This window comes from Vitis vinifera, chromosome 15, assembly GCF_030704535.1.
Source record: "Vitis vinifera cultivar Pinot Noir 40024 chromosome 15, ASM3070453v1".
In the NCBI taxonomy this organism is placed as follows: Eukaryota; Viridiplantae; Streptophyta; class Magnoliopsida; order Vitales; family Vitaceae; genus Vitis; species Vitis vinifera.
Genome location: NC_081819.1, coordinates 17,644,629 through 17,659,908, shown reverse-complemented (window position 1 = coordinate 17,659,908; position 15,280 = coordinate 17,644,629). Strand labels below are relative to the sequence as shown.

General features: G+C 31.2%; 2 protein-coding genes across 2 annotated transcripts; one reads left to right on the top strand and one right to left on the bottom strand.

Moving 5' to 3' along the window:
- The first annotated feature begins 1,334 nt into the window (after window positions 1-1,334).
- LOC100267781 (plasmodesmata-located protein 8) lies at window positions 1,335-3,778 on the top strand. The gene is made up of 3 exons (XM_002274353.5): window positions 1,335-2,143; window positions 3,366-3,476; window positions 3,557-3,778. The coding sequence occupies exons 1-3, from the start codon at window positions 1,366-1,368 to the stop codon at window positions 3,559-3,561; spliced, it is 894 nt and encodes a 297-aa protein (XP_002274389.3). The 5' UTR covers window positions 1,335-1,365; the 3' UTR covers window positions 3,562-3,778.
- Window positions 3,779-4,936: 1,158 nt separating this feature from the next.
- LOC100255703 (pectinesterase 2) lies at window positions 4,937-7,780 on the bottom strand. The gene is made up of 2 exons (XM_002280410.4): window positions 6,799-7,780; window positions 4,937-5,824 (listed from the first exon to the last, which is right to left on the bottom strand). The coding sequence occupies exons 1-2, from the start codon at window positions 7,763-7,765 to the stop codon at window positions 5,136-5,138; spliced, it is 1,656 nt and encodes a 551-aa protein (XP_002280446.2). The 5' UTR covers window positions 7,766-7,780; the 3' UTR covers window positions 4,937-5,135.
- Window positions 7,781-15,280: the final 7,500 nt, after the last annotated feature.

The following is a 15,280-nucleotide window of genomic DNA, read 5'->3' as shown; positions in this document are numbered from 1 at the left end:
ACTAAGATTATATTGCTTCCGTAACGAAAACCTTCTTATGTGTTTACTAAATTCTAAGAAAATGAAATGGGGGAAAAAAAAGAAAAGGAAATAATTGAAATTGAAATTAGAATTAAAATTAAGAATTTGGATTGAAATGTTTATGAAATTATGAGGAAAGAGAAAAGAATGAAAATAATTGATTTTAAGTTATTTAATAATTATAAACAGTTTAATCATATTACTATTATGAAAAATCATCGTTCTTCAGAGTTTAGTTCCTCGTCGCCTTTTTTGTCAAAAGTTCCTAACTTCTCGACCTTATGTCAAGTAAGATAAGGGAAAGGGTACATCAACTTCATACATGGTTTTTCAAAAATTGCTTAAGACTTTGTTGCTTTTGTAAGGAAAACCTTCTTATGGGGTGTTTACTAAATTCTAAGAAAATGAAATGGGGAAAAAAAAGAAAAGGAAATAATTGAAATTGAAATTAAAATTAAAATTAAGAATTCAATTGAAATATTTATGAAAGTATGAGGAAAGAGAAAAGAATGAAAATCATTGATTTTAAGTTGTTTAATAATTATAAGGAGTTTTGTCATATTACGGCTATGAAAAGTCACAATTCTTTCCTTAATGCCTCTTTCATCAAAAGTTCCTAACTTCCTTAGCCTTATGTCAAGTAAGGTAAGGGTAAGGATACGTCAACTTCATACACGATTTTTCAAAAATTGCTTAAGATTGTGTTGCTTCCGTAAGGAAAACCTTCTTCTTGTGAAATAGAAAATTATTTTATTAAATTATTAAGAGAGGTTTATTTTTAAATTATTCTTTGCATCCAGACCGTAACATTTTCAACGGTAACAAAAAGAAATATCTGTGATTTTTTATTTTGAAAAAAAAAAAAAGATATTTTAGAAAATCATTTTCATTTCCATTGCCATATTCTCCCTTGGATGAAGATGAAAGTATTAAACAATATAATCATGGGTGGATCCACCCACTCAGTGCGTGCACCTCCAAATTCAAGCCTTTCTGGTCCACCTATTTCATGGGCTGGTCTCCTTAGCCCAGTTAACATTGGGCTGGGCTCAGATACAAAAAGGTCTATTGACCATCTTTACAATCCAAATCATTTGAAGGCCATAAACCCACAGATCCCCACCATGGTTAAAAAGGAATGGTGTTTGTTCATATTTATGACAATATTCTCGAGTGAAAGTACAACTTTTAGAAAAGATGGTATAATAATCCACACACACACAAGTAGGCCCATTGATGACCAACTGGGCCCTTTCTTCTTTGGGAAGGCTCCACATGAAAAACTCTTTTTTAAAAAAGAAGCCCAACCAAACCCAAAATCAAACAAGAGAAAAAAAAAATTGGATGAGAAGGCTAAAGAAGAAAATGTTGAGAAGCCTTCAACCACACTCTACTGACAATATCTTCATCTTTGCACTCAGACTTTACTCTCTTTTCTTCATCTTCTCCTCCCTCAACAGCCATGGCCGCCTCGTCGACTCCCACATCTTCATCTACGCAGGCTGTTCCCAAGAAAAGTACCAACCAAACTCAGCCTTTGAAGGCAGCCTCAATTCTTTACTGGCCTCAGTTGTGAGCTCTGCCCCTCAGACCTCTTACAATAGCTTCGCCATGGGAAATGGCAGCTCAACCTCAACGGAGGGGGCCGTGTATGGTTTGTATCAGTGCAGAGGCGACTTGAAGACGACTGACTGCTCAAGGTGTATTGAGAGTGCAGTTAGCCAAATAAGTCTGGTTTGTCCGTACTCCTATGGGGCTGGTTTGCAGCTGGAAGGCTGTTACGTGAGGTATGAGCATGTGGACTTCTTGGGGAGGCTGGATACGAGCCTTATGTACAAGAAGTGTAGTAAGAGCGTGAGCAATGATGTGGAGTTCTATAGGCGAAGGGACGATGTTCTTGCTGACTTACAGACTGCAACTGGGTTTCGAGTCAGTAGTTCAGGGTTGGTTCAAGGTTTTGCCCAGTGTTTAGGGGACCTGAGCTCAGGTGATTGCTCTGCTTGTCTTGCTGAAGCTGTTGGAAAGCTGAAGAATCTGTGTGGATCAGCTTCTGCATCAGATGTGTTCTTGTCACAGTGCTATGCTAGGTACTGGGCTTCTGGCTACTATGATTTCTCTTCAGGTACTCCTCCCCAAAATTTTCTTCCCTTGTTTTAAAATTTTTGTTAGTATCTACGGTTTAATATCTCATCCAAAAATCAATTGGTTATGGGCATTTTTTCCCCTTATTATACAAATTTTTTGTTAGTATATAGGGTTTAATCATCTCATCTGTAAACCAACTGGTTATTAATAAGGTCAAGCTAGTAGTCTTTATGTGGTTCAATCCTGTGGTATATAGTGTGGCTTAACCCACTCACACATCCCGAGGCTTATACTGATATCAGATTATCTTCGGTCTTACACACTTATCACAGAATCATTTTTAATAGGCATTTTTTGTGAGACTGCAGCATTGTTGCATACTTAACAATTTTTCATATTAGCCTTAAAACAGCTGTCTTAAGCTCTTAGGTATTCTCTATCTATCACCTGTGTGAGGGTATAGATGTTTTACAAGGTTAGAAGGAGCAAAAAGAAACAGAAATAAGCCTCTTGATAATGATAAATTAAGAGAAGAAAAAGAAAGGGAAAAAGGGTATGTTTTTTTCCTGTTGAGTGAGTAAAATATGAGGGCATTTGCAGGTTTTGATGCATATAGTGAATTGATAAAGAGGGGCAGAGTTTTTGAGATGGAAAAGGGAGAGCCCATTTGAAAAAATTCAAAGCCCTAAGAGTCAACAAGCAATCTTTTTATAAAGTAAAGCATCATGGGGGTGGTAATGCCACTTTACTTAACTTTCTTTTGGGCACACCTTCATTTTTGCTGACATTAATTCCTCTCTTCCTTTATCTTGTCTCTCTTTTCTTTTCTTTCTTTTTGTTTTCAATCATATTGAGACCAACTGTTTGATGAATCCAGAAAGTGTTGCTTCACTCAACTTAATAATTAAACCATCAACAAGAGTAGGCCAATTAATTCCACACTTCAACAAAGTGATTTGCACCAAGCCATCAATTATTTCTTAAAGCTTGTTTGGTGGCCAAGAAAATGTAGGAAAAAGAGAAAAGAAAAGATGGAATCTTAGAACAACCATCCCAAAACCACCAACACAAAATGCAAATCTTAGACCATTCCCATCTTTTATTTCTCATCAAATAGTAAAAGCAAACTTCATCTGCAAACACCTACTTGAACTAAAGAATTGACAAACAAATTGTGGTAGTGGGAGCATTGGTTAGTATCTTGTCAATCTTTATCCACAGTACTAATTCCCATTCCTTTTCCTTTTGTGCTGGTATAGATTCCTCCTCCAACCAGGACCAAGTCGGAAAAACAGTAGCAATCATCGTAGGGGTGTTAGCCGGCCTCGCCATTGTCGTCGTTCTTCTCTCATTTTTACGTCGAGCACTAGGTAAATCCTTCAAAATTTTCCTCATGTTTCAAATTTCCCATTTCCATTTTCATCATAACATGATGAATATTATGATGCAGGTTGAGAAGATGGTGGAGAGAGAATGAGATGTCATCATGGGGTTGATTGGTTTTCTGGAATATTATTGAATGGAGTAAAAGTGTAGGGTTATCCCTCAATGTTTTGGTGTTGTTATTGTTCATGTGACAGCTTCTGCGTTATCTACTTTGAAAGTTAATACATTAATTAATATGGAAGTGCAGAAAAAAGGTGAATGCATGGCTCTATCTTTCTAGTATAAAGTGGCTGCTTCCTATTCTAATCTTGATATATCCTCTTCAAAAGGGCTGCTCATCATATTCCCCATTAATGCTGTCCAAACAACACCCACGTCTTCCTTCTTTATGAGTACTATATACTATTGTTTTAGTAAACTTTTCTCGCACCTTCTTTTTTATTTTTTATTTCTTCAAATTTTCAATATTTTTTTCTTTCTCATTTTTCATGGTAATCAAGTAATGATCATTCTAAGGACTAACTCAATAGACCACTCGAGCCCAACAAATGAAGCCCAAAGTAATATTTAAGGTCTAAGGGGCCAAATAAAGGCCCCCTACCTGGCCCAATACAAGCTACCAAGGTACCACATGTTGGGGCTTTAACCTCAAGCCTCAAAATCTCTCTCTCTCTCTCTCTCTCTCTCTCAACTTTCCATGACACTTTCTACCAATTTGAAAATTTCCCATCTCCAGTAGGTCATCATATTTCATTAATAATATTCTAATTTCATCCATCCTCATATGTTCACACTCTTGTCAAGTTTCCAAGAGGCTCTCTCTCTCTCTCTCTCTCTCTCTCTCTCTCTCTTAGCACTTGACACTTTCTACCAATTTGAAAATTTCCCATCTCCAAACTGTTTTATAGGTCATCATATTTCATTAATAATGTTCTAATTTCATCCATCCTCATATATGTTCACACTCTTGTCAAGTTTCCAAGAGTCTCTCTGTCTCTCTGTCTCTCTCTTTCTCTCTGTCTCTCTCAGCACTTTCCTTGACACTTTCAACCAATTTGAAAATTTGCCATCTCCAAACTGTTTTATAGGTCATCATATTTCATTAATAATATTCTAATTTCTTCCATCCTCGTATGTTCACACTCTTGTCAAGTTCTCAAGAGGCCCCAACCTAATATCAAATCATTGGATTATGATGGATTTACGTAAGCAAATTAATACACAAGTTTCTCTACCCGTGTTTGAATTTTTCTCTCTTCTAGATTTAATTCTATGTCACTTCAAGTTTATAAAGTTGATATTTGGACCCAAAATATAAATACATAGACACAGTCAATGATGTTGCCATCTTAACTAAAATGCAGGACCAAATTTATTTGGATTTTTTCATATATATCATGCGCCGTCGTGAAATGGTATGACCTTTAAAAATAAAAAAAGAAGATTATAATAAAATAATTTCATTAGATATTATGCTTAGAACAATCAACAAAGAATAATGACAACCCATTTGGAGTTGCATTATGGTACATAGATTGATACAATATATTTACCAATTATTCTTCTAGGGTATTAATTGTTGGGACACCCCACCAACTTATTTTTCTCATGAAATGATCCCCTTATGATTGAAATGGAGCAATTCAAAGGCCGGAGGTGAAAGGCACGTTGGTTGCCGGCAACCAAGAGTTGCCGGCGATGAAGTTTCCGACGGTGAACTTTGACGCTTCCGATGAACTCGTTATAACATGGTAACCAGCCCAATTTACCCTATTCGATGTCGATGAACCAGGACCGGTGTTCATGTATTCACCATAGTATAGTGTCTTTAGGGCAAAGTTACCACTCCATTCCATCCACCCTGCAGGGTTGATTAGGCTATCGAGGTACGTCTTCATGAAGACGGTCCGTGAGTACTCCTTCCATGGACGTCCAAGGTATGTCTTCACCGAGCTTTGGACCGATTTAAGGTCTGAGGCAGCAGTAACCTTACAATTGTGGATGGAAATTCCGGTATTTTGGTTGGGATCGGTCCTTCCTTGGGCAGTGATTGTGTTAGTCTTGTTGGGAGGGTTGCGGGGATAAATGTTACAGTTTTGTAGCACGACTGCAGCATTGCCAAAAATGAAATCTACTGTTCCGTAGATGTCACATTCTCTGTAGAATTGTCTCTCGGAGTGGACGTAGAGAGTGTCTTGGTACCCTTCAAAGCTGCACTGGTAGAACACCGAGAGATCGGACCCCGACCGGAGAGCCACTGCCTGGTGGTTTGCTGCTCCGGCAGTGTTGCGGATCGTCAGCCCTCGACCGATGAATCCATCTCCAACCGCAGCTGAAAGTTCAAAACAAGCGGTTTAGGGTCAAAGGTTTAAAGTTTAGGGGATGAATTTGTCAGTTTCACTCCATGCTATATAAGGAATTCAAGAAATTGAAAAAATTAATGGTAGTTAGGACAATGTTTGATCGGCACAAGCAATCTCTGTTGTCTAATTTAATTAATCAAATCAGACACATCAATTTGTATGACTTGTTCTGTTGGTGGACCGGGGTCTACGTATAAAAATTGTACAGATTTTGGACTTATCCAATAGGGTTTTGGGGTCCAGGACCATCAAGCTAGGTAGCTAAACTATGGTCCCATAAACGGTAAGCCATGTGATGCATCGTCCCTTAGCTGGTTGACCTTATTTATCTGGACGTTTCTGTGTGTGACGTAAAGCACTTTTTTACTAGAGAATCTCAGCATGAAACTCACCGACTCGACTCAAATTCAACTCGACCCCCATTGGCTGCCATTAGAAAATATTTGACATATTCTATAGTCTTTTGTATTTATTAAATTAATAACATTTACTTTATCAATGAAAATATTATTACCCTCTTGACATTCTGCTATTAATTAATTTTTTTTAACATACAACTGAAGCCTTTTTGTCAACAATAGAAGCTCAGTGTTCGAATTTCTAGACAGCTTACAAAGACCTACCTAGAATTTCCAACCGTGTCTTAGACTTAGTTTTGAGTTGACAACTCAGCTGGGTCACTCACTAGCGAGTTGGCCTTGCAAACTACTGTCTCCTTGAATGTGAACACTTCATTCATCATATATATATATATATATATATATGTACTTTTTTAATTTTCTTCGTCTAGTTTTTCTATACCAGTTCCATAAAGTATACTTTTAGACTTTTAGTAGATTCTTCAAATCGCTATTCTCATTTATTTTCTTGGAGACTCAGTATATAATTCTTTGAAATGAATATATGATTTCTAAAAGATTGATATAGGAGCTCGGATGTTTACCAACGGTGGCTGAATTGAAGGTGGTGGAGCCTCCTCCGACGCTCTTGCTTCCGGTGATGATGGTCTTTCCGATACCGTCACCCAACAGCATGATATTCTTCAATTTAGCTCCAATCTCAATATTCTCATTGTATGTCCCTGCCTTCACATATATCACGTACCTTCCAGTCCCCGATCGCTTCGACGCGGCCGATACTGCTGCTGTTATTGTTGTGTAATCACCGGAACCATCCTTTGCCACCACGATATTTGCCTGTGAAGCCGGAGAAGATGACTGCAGAAGCTTCCGGTCACCAGGCTTGACCCAAGTTGGGAACCCCTCTTTGTAGCTAGGCTCAGTGTATGGGACCTTGTTGAGTGATAGAGTGTTGCTGATGAGCTTGGAAACGTTGTTGGACATCAAGGGCAAGAGATAGTCCGAGACACCGAGCTCGACGAACCCGGCTCGACAGGTTTCGAGGTTTGTTAGGGCAGTGCTGAGCCATGTTTGAGAGTCAACTTGGCTGCACTTTGTGTTGGGATCAACAGTTTTGTTAAGCCTAAGAATGGTGTACTCATAGAGCTTAAGACAGTCACTCCATGCAGTCTTTTCGAGCTCGTTTCGGCACTTTGAGCCTAGCGAATAGGTGTTACTTTCGGCTCTAAGGGCACGTTCCAATGCCAGCTGCATCGATATTTTGAGAAAATCGGACTTCTGTTTGATAGGAGAATGGTCAGGTTTATGGCTCAGAAAATACTCACAAGGTTGAGGGTAGGGTGTTTGGCTACACCATGATTTCACGTCTTCCGACTTGTAGCCGGAGACTACAATCGGAGAAAGGAGGAGAGACACAAGTAGAAACTCTACAACCATGGCTTGATTAGGGTTTATCTGGTTAGGGTTTTCGAAGAGGTGTGTGTGGAGTTGATAGTCACAAATGGGGTGCTTTATATAGAGAGGCAGTGTCGAGGATGTCCACAAACCCATTCAAATAGTTCTCAAGGTTTGTTCAATCATTTGACAAATAAGTAAATAAAATAATACTATCCTCCACTAAGTAATATCCAAGTTTGATTGTTCAATATTTTCTGGGAACAATGGTTAATTTTCCTGGAAAATATGCAGCATATAATTGACTTTTTCTTACACATACGTATACACAAATTGACTTGAGAAGGAGGAGACTAAGGCAGGTTCTGCATGGAACGGGTAATTCATCAATCCTACAGTTATATCCATGCAATATGTGTAAAAAAAAAAAAAAATCATCATGGACCACCCTCTATCTATGTGCTGGACATGAACAAATGGACTACTTGACCACGTCCCAATGTGAATATTAGCCGGCGACAGTTCTCATTTAAAACCCCTGCTATACAGCCTGGGCATCTTTATTATTTTAGCTAAATTTCGCATATTTTTTAATTAATATTCCACAATTTATTTATTTATTTTTCTCATAAATACACCAACCATACCATGAGAACACATTCGAGAATTAACGTTCAAATCCAATTCAAATCTAAATTTGAAAAGGATATTTGGCTGTTGGCATGGATAATTGACTAAGCAAAAGTTGTTTAGTTGAAAGCCGGCATCGCATTATTGGAGCCTTCGTTGTAGAATTATTGAACCAATGGATGATTATTATCACACGCCATCTTTTTTCTTTTTTTTTTAAATATTTAAATTAATATAATTTAGTTTATGAAATTATTCTTCTTCTTGCCTTGGGACAAGGGGAAGAATTGGGGTAGGCCAACAGATATATAGAAGGCATCGGTTGTTTCATAACCTAATGATATTTAATTTGGAGGTCGAAAACTATTTGGGAGTTGACTAACAAATGAGCAAATTTGGGGATAAGGTTGGTATGATATATGATTGTTTTTATTATTAATTAGCAACTAAACAAAGTTATCCAATCCGAAAATTTCCAGGGGTTTGACCATTTCTTGGTTTTTATTATTTCGATCAAAAACAAACTTATGAATTTTTACGATGGATATAAATAATATACACATATATAAAGTAATTTTAAAATTTGAATCCGTTTTAAAGTGTTTTTGAAAGGGTATAAAGTGTTTTCAAATAGTTGGAAGCATTTTCTAATAAAAATTTAATATTATACAATATATTATAAAAAATATTATCAAATTTTAATTTATATCTAAAAATTAAGTGTTTATTTGAATAATAGTGCGTCTGATAGTGATTTTAGAAAGTATTTTTAATTTTTGTAATAATTGAAAATTTTCTTTATTCATATTAAAAATATTAAAAACACTTCTTATCATTCGTGTTTAAAATAAAAAATTATAACAATATTTATATAAAATACAATAATTTTTAAAAATATGTACTTTTGTACCGAATATTTTACTTTTATATAAAAGTCTTTAATTTTTTTTAAAAAATTATAGAAAGTATATTATAGATTTTTTTTAAATGCCTTATTTAAAAAGAAATGTATTGTAAATTCGTTTTAAAAATATTTTAATTGAAACACTATTAATAAAAGTGATACCAATGAAATACTTCAATCAAAATCACTCCCTTGAAGTTAGGATGAATATATAAAATACCATCAATTTGAAATGAAATATTTAATAAAATTTTAAATTTAGATGATGAAATGAATTTATCTAAATTTTTTTTTTGACAACCCAAGAATGATGAAATGAATTTATCTAAATTTTTTTTTTGGACAACCCAAGAATCCTTCATAACCATGCCCTTAGGACTCTCTATGGGAATCCAAACCTTTGGGGTGTTGACCGTTTCACAACAATTAGTACTGGGGACCACACTTTCTAGTATATCATAACTAATTAGATTACGTATTTGATTCAAATCTTAAGGAAAATGGGTAATAAATAATTCCCTAAAATTTTTAAATTTCTTTAAATGTCTAATTTTTTTTATATAAATTTGGAAGTTCTTCTCCACTCACAAAATCAATTGGTCTTAATTTTCTAGAATTTTTCTTAATTTTCACTCATGCTACTTATCTGAATCAGTCCATATGTGACCAATTCATGAAGCAATGTTCAAAAAGCCTGGTCCGAAGCTCAAAAAATGTTCAACAAAATTAAGGTCAACGCTAGGATGCATTAAGTCCAATTCCACGCCAATTGTAATAATAAGAAGCGTGGGGTGAGAAAAATAAATAAAATAAAATAAAAACAGCATGAAAGTGGAATTTGAATAAAATATGGCCTTGGTTAGGTAACTAAACGAAGACGAAGACAAAGACAAAGACAAAGACAACGACAAGGACATTTAATATTAATATTAATTATTAAAGGAATGAAAAATCTGTGTGCATATTTTCTTGTGTCCCAAGTTTTGTTTATTATTATTATTATTATTTTAAATTGAGGATGTACTTCATGTTTGTGGGTACTATAATTCTATAATATATTTTAATAATAATTAATAAGGACTTCGTTAGCCTCTAATTGGAATATTATTGTCCCTAATTAATTAATTAATTAATTAATTTTATTGATTTTCTGTTTTAAAAAATAAGTTTGAAATAAAAAATAATAAAATAAAGTGTATAATACGATTGAAATTCCTTTACATAATCAATTCCAAATGTTTATTAATTACATAAGAAAATAAAAAATAAAAGTTAATAGAGGTTAATTAGTGTGATTTTTCAAAAAAAAAAAGAGAGATATTTTCTTTTAAAAATAATTTTTTATAGCATAATAATTGTCAAAATTAATATATATATATATATATATATATATATATATATATATATATATATATATTTTAATTTATAATTTGGTATTAACTCTCCCCTACCAACAAACTAAAATAAAATCAAGGGTTTGTTTGATAATTAATTTCAAAAAGCTTTTTGGAAAAATAATATGAAAACAAAAAATCAAGAGTATTTTTTGGGTGATATTTTTTCTGTCTTGTGAAGATTGCTTTAAAAAATAATTATATAAACACGGATAATGATAAAAATAAAATAAAAAATAAAGGATTATATATAAAATTTATTTTTTAAAAATATTTAAAAATATAAAAAATAGGTTAAAAACATTTTAGGTTTGAAAAAGATATTAATATTATTCTACAAAATATCATAAAATAATTTTAAAACACCGTTCTAAAAAATTAGGGTTTGGTCATGTTTTCTAAAATTTGTTTTAAAAACAAGTTTTAAAAAATATGATCAAACAGATTCATATTTTCCTTTTATTTTTAAAAACTAGTGAAAATAACTTCTACTTATTCGTTAAATTTTTTTCTTTATTCCACTTTATTTTTAAAAATTATTTCTAAAAACCCAACAAACAAACAATTTTTTTTAAATCATTAGCCTATCATACTCTTCTTTTTCTAAAACCATTTTCCAAAACAATTACAAATTAGACCAAATTTGTATGTTATTATATATTTTTTATTTTTCCAATTAAGATATTTTATATATTAGGTGGACCATAGGAAATATTTTCTTGTACTCCTTAAATTCAAATTTGTGCATATCATCATAATCAATAACTCACCAAAAGACTTTTTCCACCAAGTGATAACATTTGTGTTACAATCCCACCTACTTAACTATTTCCACGAAGCTTACATAAATTTAATTTACACAAAATTATAATCATAAAAACTCCATCCACTTGACTTGTTGATGAATTTAAAGAACAAAAGATTAGAATTTCGCTCTCAAAACCAGTAGATATACAATGATTAGAGCATCCATAATAATAAGTCCTCTCTCAACTTGCATAATTAAAATTAAATTATAATTTATTTATTAAATAAATCTTATAAATAGTAAGCTGTCAACATCCATGAAGTGGCATTTTGTGGAATAAATTTTAACCCTAAGAATATTTGAATGTAAAATATTATTTCATGCTGGCCCGTCACTAGAATATAAATAAAATTAGCTTATAATAATGGGTTTTTAATACTATAAATAACCCTATCGGTGGTATGTCATATCATCCTTCAATAATTAAGATTTATTTACCCACTTTTCGACTTGATCTTAGTTTGTAAGTATTATTAAATTCTTCTGTTAGCATATTAAAAGGATACTCATTTACCTCAATCCACTTAGATGGCAACAAATGTTTCTTTTAATGGGGATGTCCTATATCGTTAGGATCGGGTTAGTGTATTTTTACAATTAGTGAAGATTCTCCGAAGTTAAAATATACGATATTCTCAAACATATGCTAAGTGACAATAGATAGTTACATTTTATAAAATTTACATACATACATCTCAAATTAAATGTTATTTTGTTGTTATTATTAATAAATTTATATATCAGTATACTTTATTTACTAAATATATATATTACATATGGTTAATTTATCATCAAATCACTCTATCGCAGTACACTCTATATTTTGTTTGTATTTACTTTTTAAATTTTTTAGTAATCACAATAACTCTATATCCATGATTTTTTTTTTAGGAAATATGTTAAGGTTATTTTTTTATATCTACGAATACTTTAAATATGAATATTTAATAAAACAAATTTATTGTTTAAGATTAATAAAAATAAATATTAATTATAATTAATGAAGATAAATATGTCATTTCAATAACTTAAAATAAATTTGAAGTTAATTTTATTAAATAATAAAAATTAAGTTAACAATTTAAATAAAATTTAAATTTAAATTAATTTAAATTATTAAGTAATAAACATTAAATTTTATCAAATACTTAAATATTTAATATATATATATATAACACCAAAACAAAACTTATTAAAGATGGATTAGGTCTTGAAGTTGAGAGAGGACTTATTATTATGATGCTCTAATCATTGTATGTCTACTGGTTTTGAGAGCGAAATTCTAACCTTTTGTTCTTTAAATTCATCAACAAGTCAAGTGGATGGAGTTTTTATGATTATAATTTTGTGTAAATTAAATTTATGTAAGTTTCGTGGGAAATAGTTAAGTAGGTGGGATTGTAACACAAATGTTATCACTTAGTGGAAAAAGTCTTAAGTTGGTGAGTTATTGATTATGATGATATGCACAAATTTGAATTTAAGGAGTACAAGAAAATATTTCCTATGGTCCACCTAATATATAAAATATCTTAATTAGAAAAATAAAAAAATATAATAACATATAAATTTGGCCCAATTTGTAATTGTTTTCCAAAATGGTTTTAGAAAAAGAAGAGTTTGATAGGCCGTATGATTTAAAATTTTTTGTTTGTTTGTTGGGTTTTCAGAAATAAAATTTAAAAATAAAGTGAATAAAGAAAAAAATTTAACGAATAAATAGAAGTTATTTTCACTAGTTTTTAAAAATAAAAGGAAAATATAGATCTGTTTGATCATATTTTTTAAAACTTGTTTTTAAAACAAATTTTAGAAAACATGACCAGACCCTAATTTTTTAGAACGATTTTTTAAAACTATTTTATGATATTTTGTAGAATAATATTAATATCTTTTTTAAACCTAAAATGTTTTTAACCTATTTTTTTTATATTTTTAAATATTTTTTAAAAACAAATTTTATATGTAATGCTTTATTTTTTTTTATCATTATCCGTATTTATATAATTATTTTTTAAAATAGTCTTCATAAAACAATAAAAAATATCATCTGAAAAAACTCTTGATTTTTTGTTTCCATATTTTTTGTTCCGAAATTTTTTTTGAAATCAATTATTAAACAAACCCTTGATTTTCTTTAATTGTTTTTTGGGTAGGGGAAGGTTAATACCAAATTTTAAATTTATATATATATATATATATATATATATTAATGAATATAAATATTAATTATAATTAATGAGGATAAATATGTCAATTTAATAACTTAAAATAAACTTGAAGTTAATTTTATTAGATACCCTTAATACTTGAAAGTAAAATTAAGTTAATAATTTAAGTAAAATTTAACTTAAAATCAATTTAAATTGTTAAGTAATAAATATTAAATTTTATCAAACACTTAAATATTTAATATATATATAACACCCGAACAAAGCTTAATAAATATATTTTTTTAAATATTTGAAACATCTAAAAAAAATTAAAAATTATATAAATTTGTAAACACGGCACAAATCGAAATTGCAGATAAATATAGATTACCAAACCAATCAGGCAGTCATCATCTTCTTGAAGCACAAGGCCAATTTCAAGGCCTAACTGATAAATCAAAAAAGTACAGCCACTTTAGGCTTTGGGCCCCTTATCAATCCGAACACGGCAGACGGCTAACCTAAGGAAAAGGGCGAAAACCATGGAAACGTGATCACAACTCTTCAATTTGTTGACTTGTGCTTTTTCATCAGATTTGACTGATCACGGATTCACAATAATCCACTTTCCATATTTGATACAGTATATATCCACGTTTGTGAAACAGACAAAGGAAGCAATCATGACCACTAAAATTGATGAATGATGACTCTACTTTTCAAATTTGGTGTTACATTTGTGATGTAGGTTACCAGCTTGGTGTTCTTTTTCTAGATTTTGATTTGGGTCTATGGCTTTTTTCTGAAGATCATTCAACACAAGGCATTGAAGATGATGCAGATTCAATTATGGAGACCTTTATCCTTGACTCAAAAGTAATATTGCAGAGATTCATGACACCAAATTATTTTATTATTATTATTGTTTTAAAAAGAGTCAAGTAAAATTAAAATAATTTTCATTTTTTGCTTTTGAATGGGTTTGAAAGATTTTTCTAATATATATTTTCTAATGTTGTCATTAGTTGTAAGAAAATATTGAAAAAAGAAAAAAATAATTATAAAGAAAATGATTTTTTTAATGCTTAATTTTATTATAAAAAAATATGAAAAAAAAATCATATATAATTAAATTAGTTAAAAAATTATGTATTTTTAATTATTTAATTTTTATATAAAATAATTAAAATAAATTAAATGGGTTTAAAATAATATATAAAAATAATCTATTGAGGTTAAATTTATTTTCTTTTGTTGTTTCATTTTTTATTCTATCATTTGTGTTTTTATTTTTTTTTTCTTATAATTTTTTTTTTTGGAAACGGAGCGTAGTCAAAATAAATCCAAATGGTTAAATTTAATGGTTTCAATAGTTTCTTAAGGTGCTTTGTGAATTGTAAGTGTGTAGAATTTCAGATAATGGAAATAATAAGAATAAATGAAGGAGTATGGTATGCCTCGGTTGTGCTAAAAAATGAGTAGTCGGCGTAACTTGATACAACATTGCCTTGAGAGGTTTAAACATAATTGACTAATATGCATGAAATTGTTGTCGAGGAGAAGAAAAACGGTATTCTTCTATATGTAAAAGATACAATAGAGGAGGACTATATATAACTTGTACATGAGGTTAATTTGGAAGAAACTAATCACACTAATCTAGGCTACAATCTTGGATGATTTACAATCAAATAAAATTAACTTGGTAACTAGAATATTTTTATTTCTATAATTGCTCCTTCAACAATTCACGTCAATACTCCCCCTCAAGTTGGTGCATAG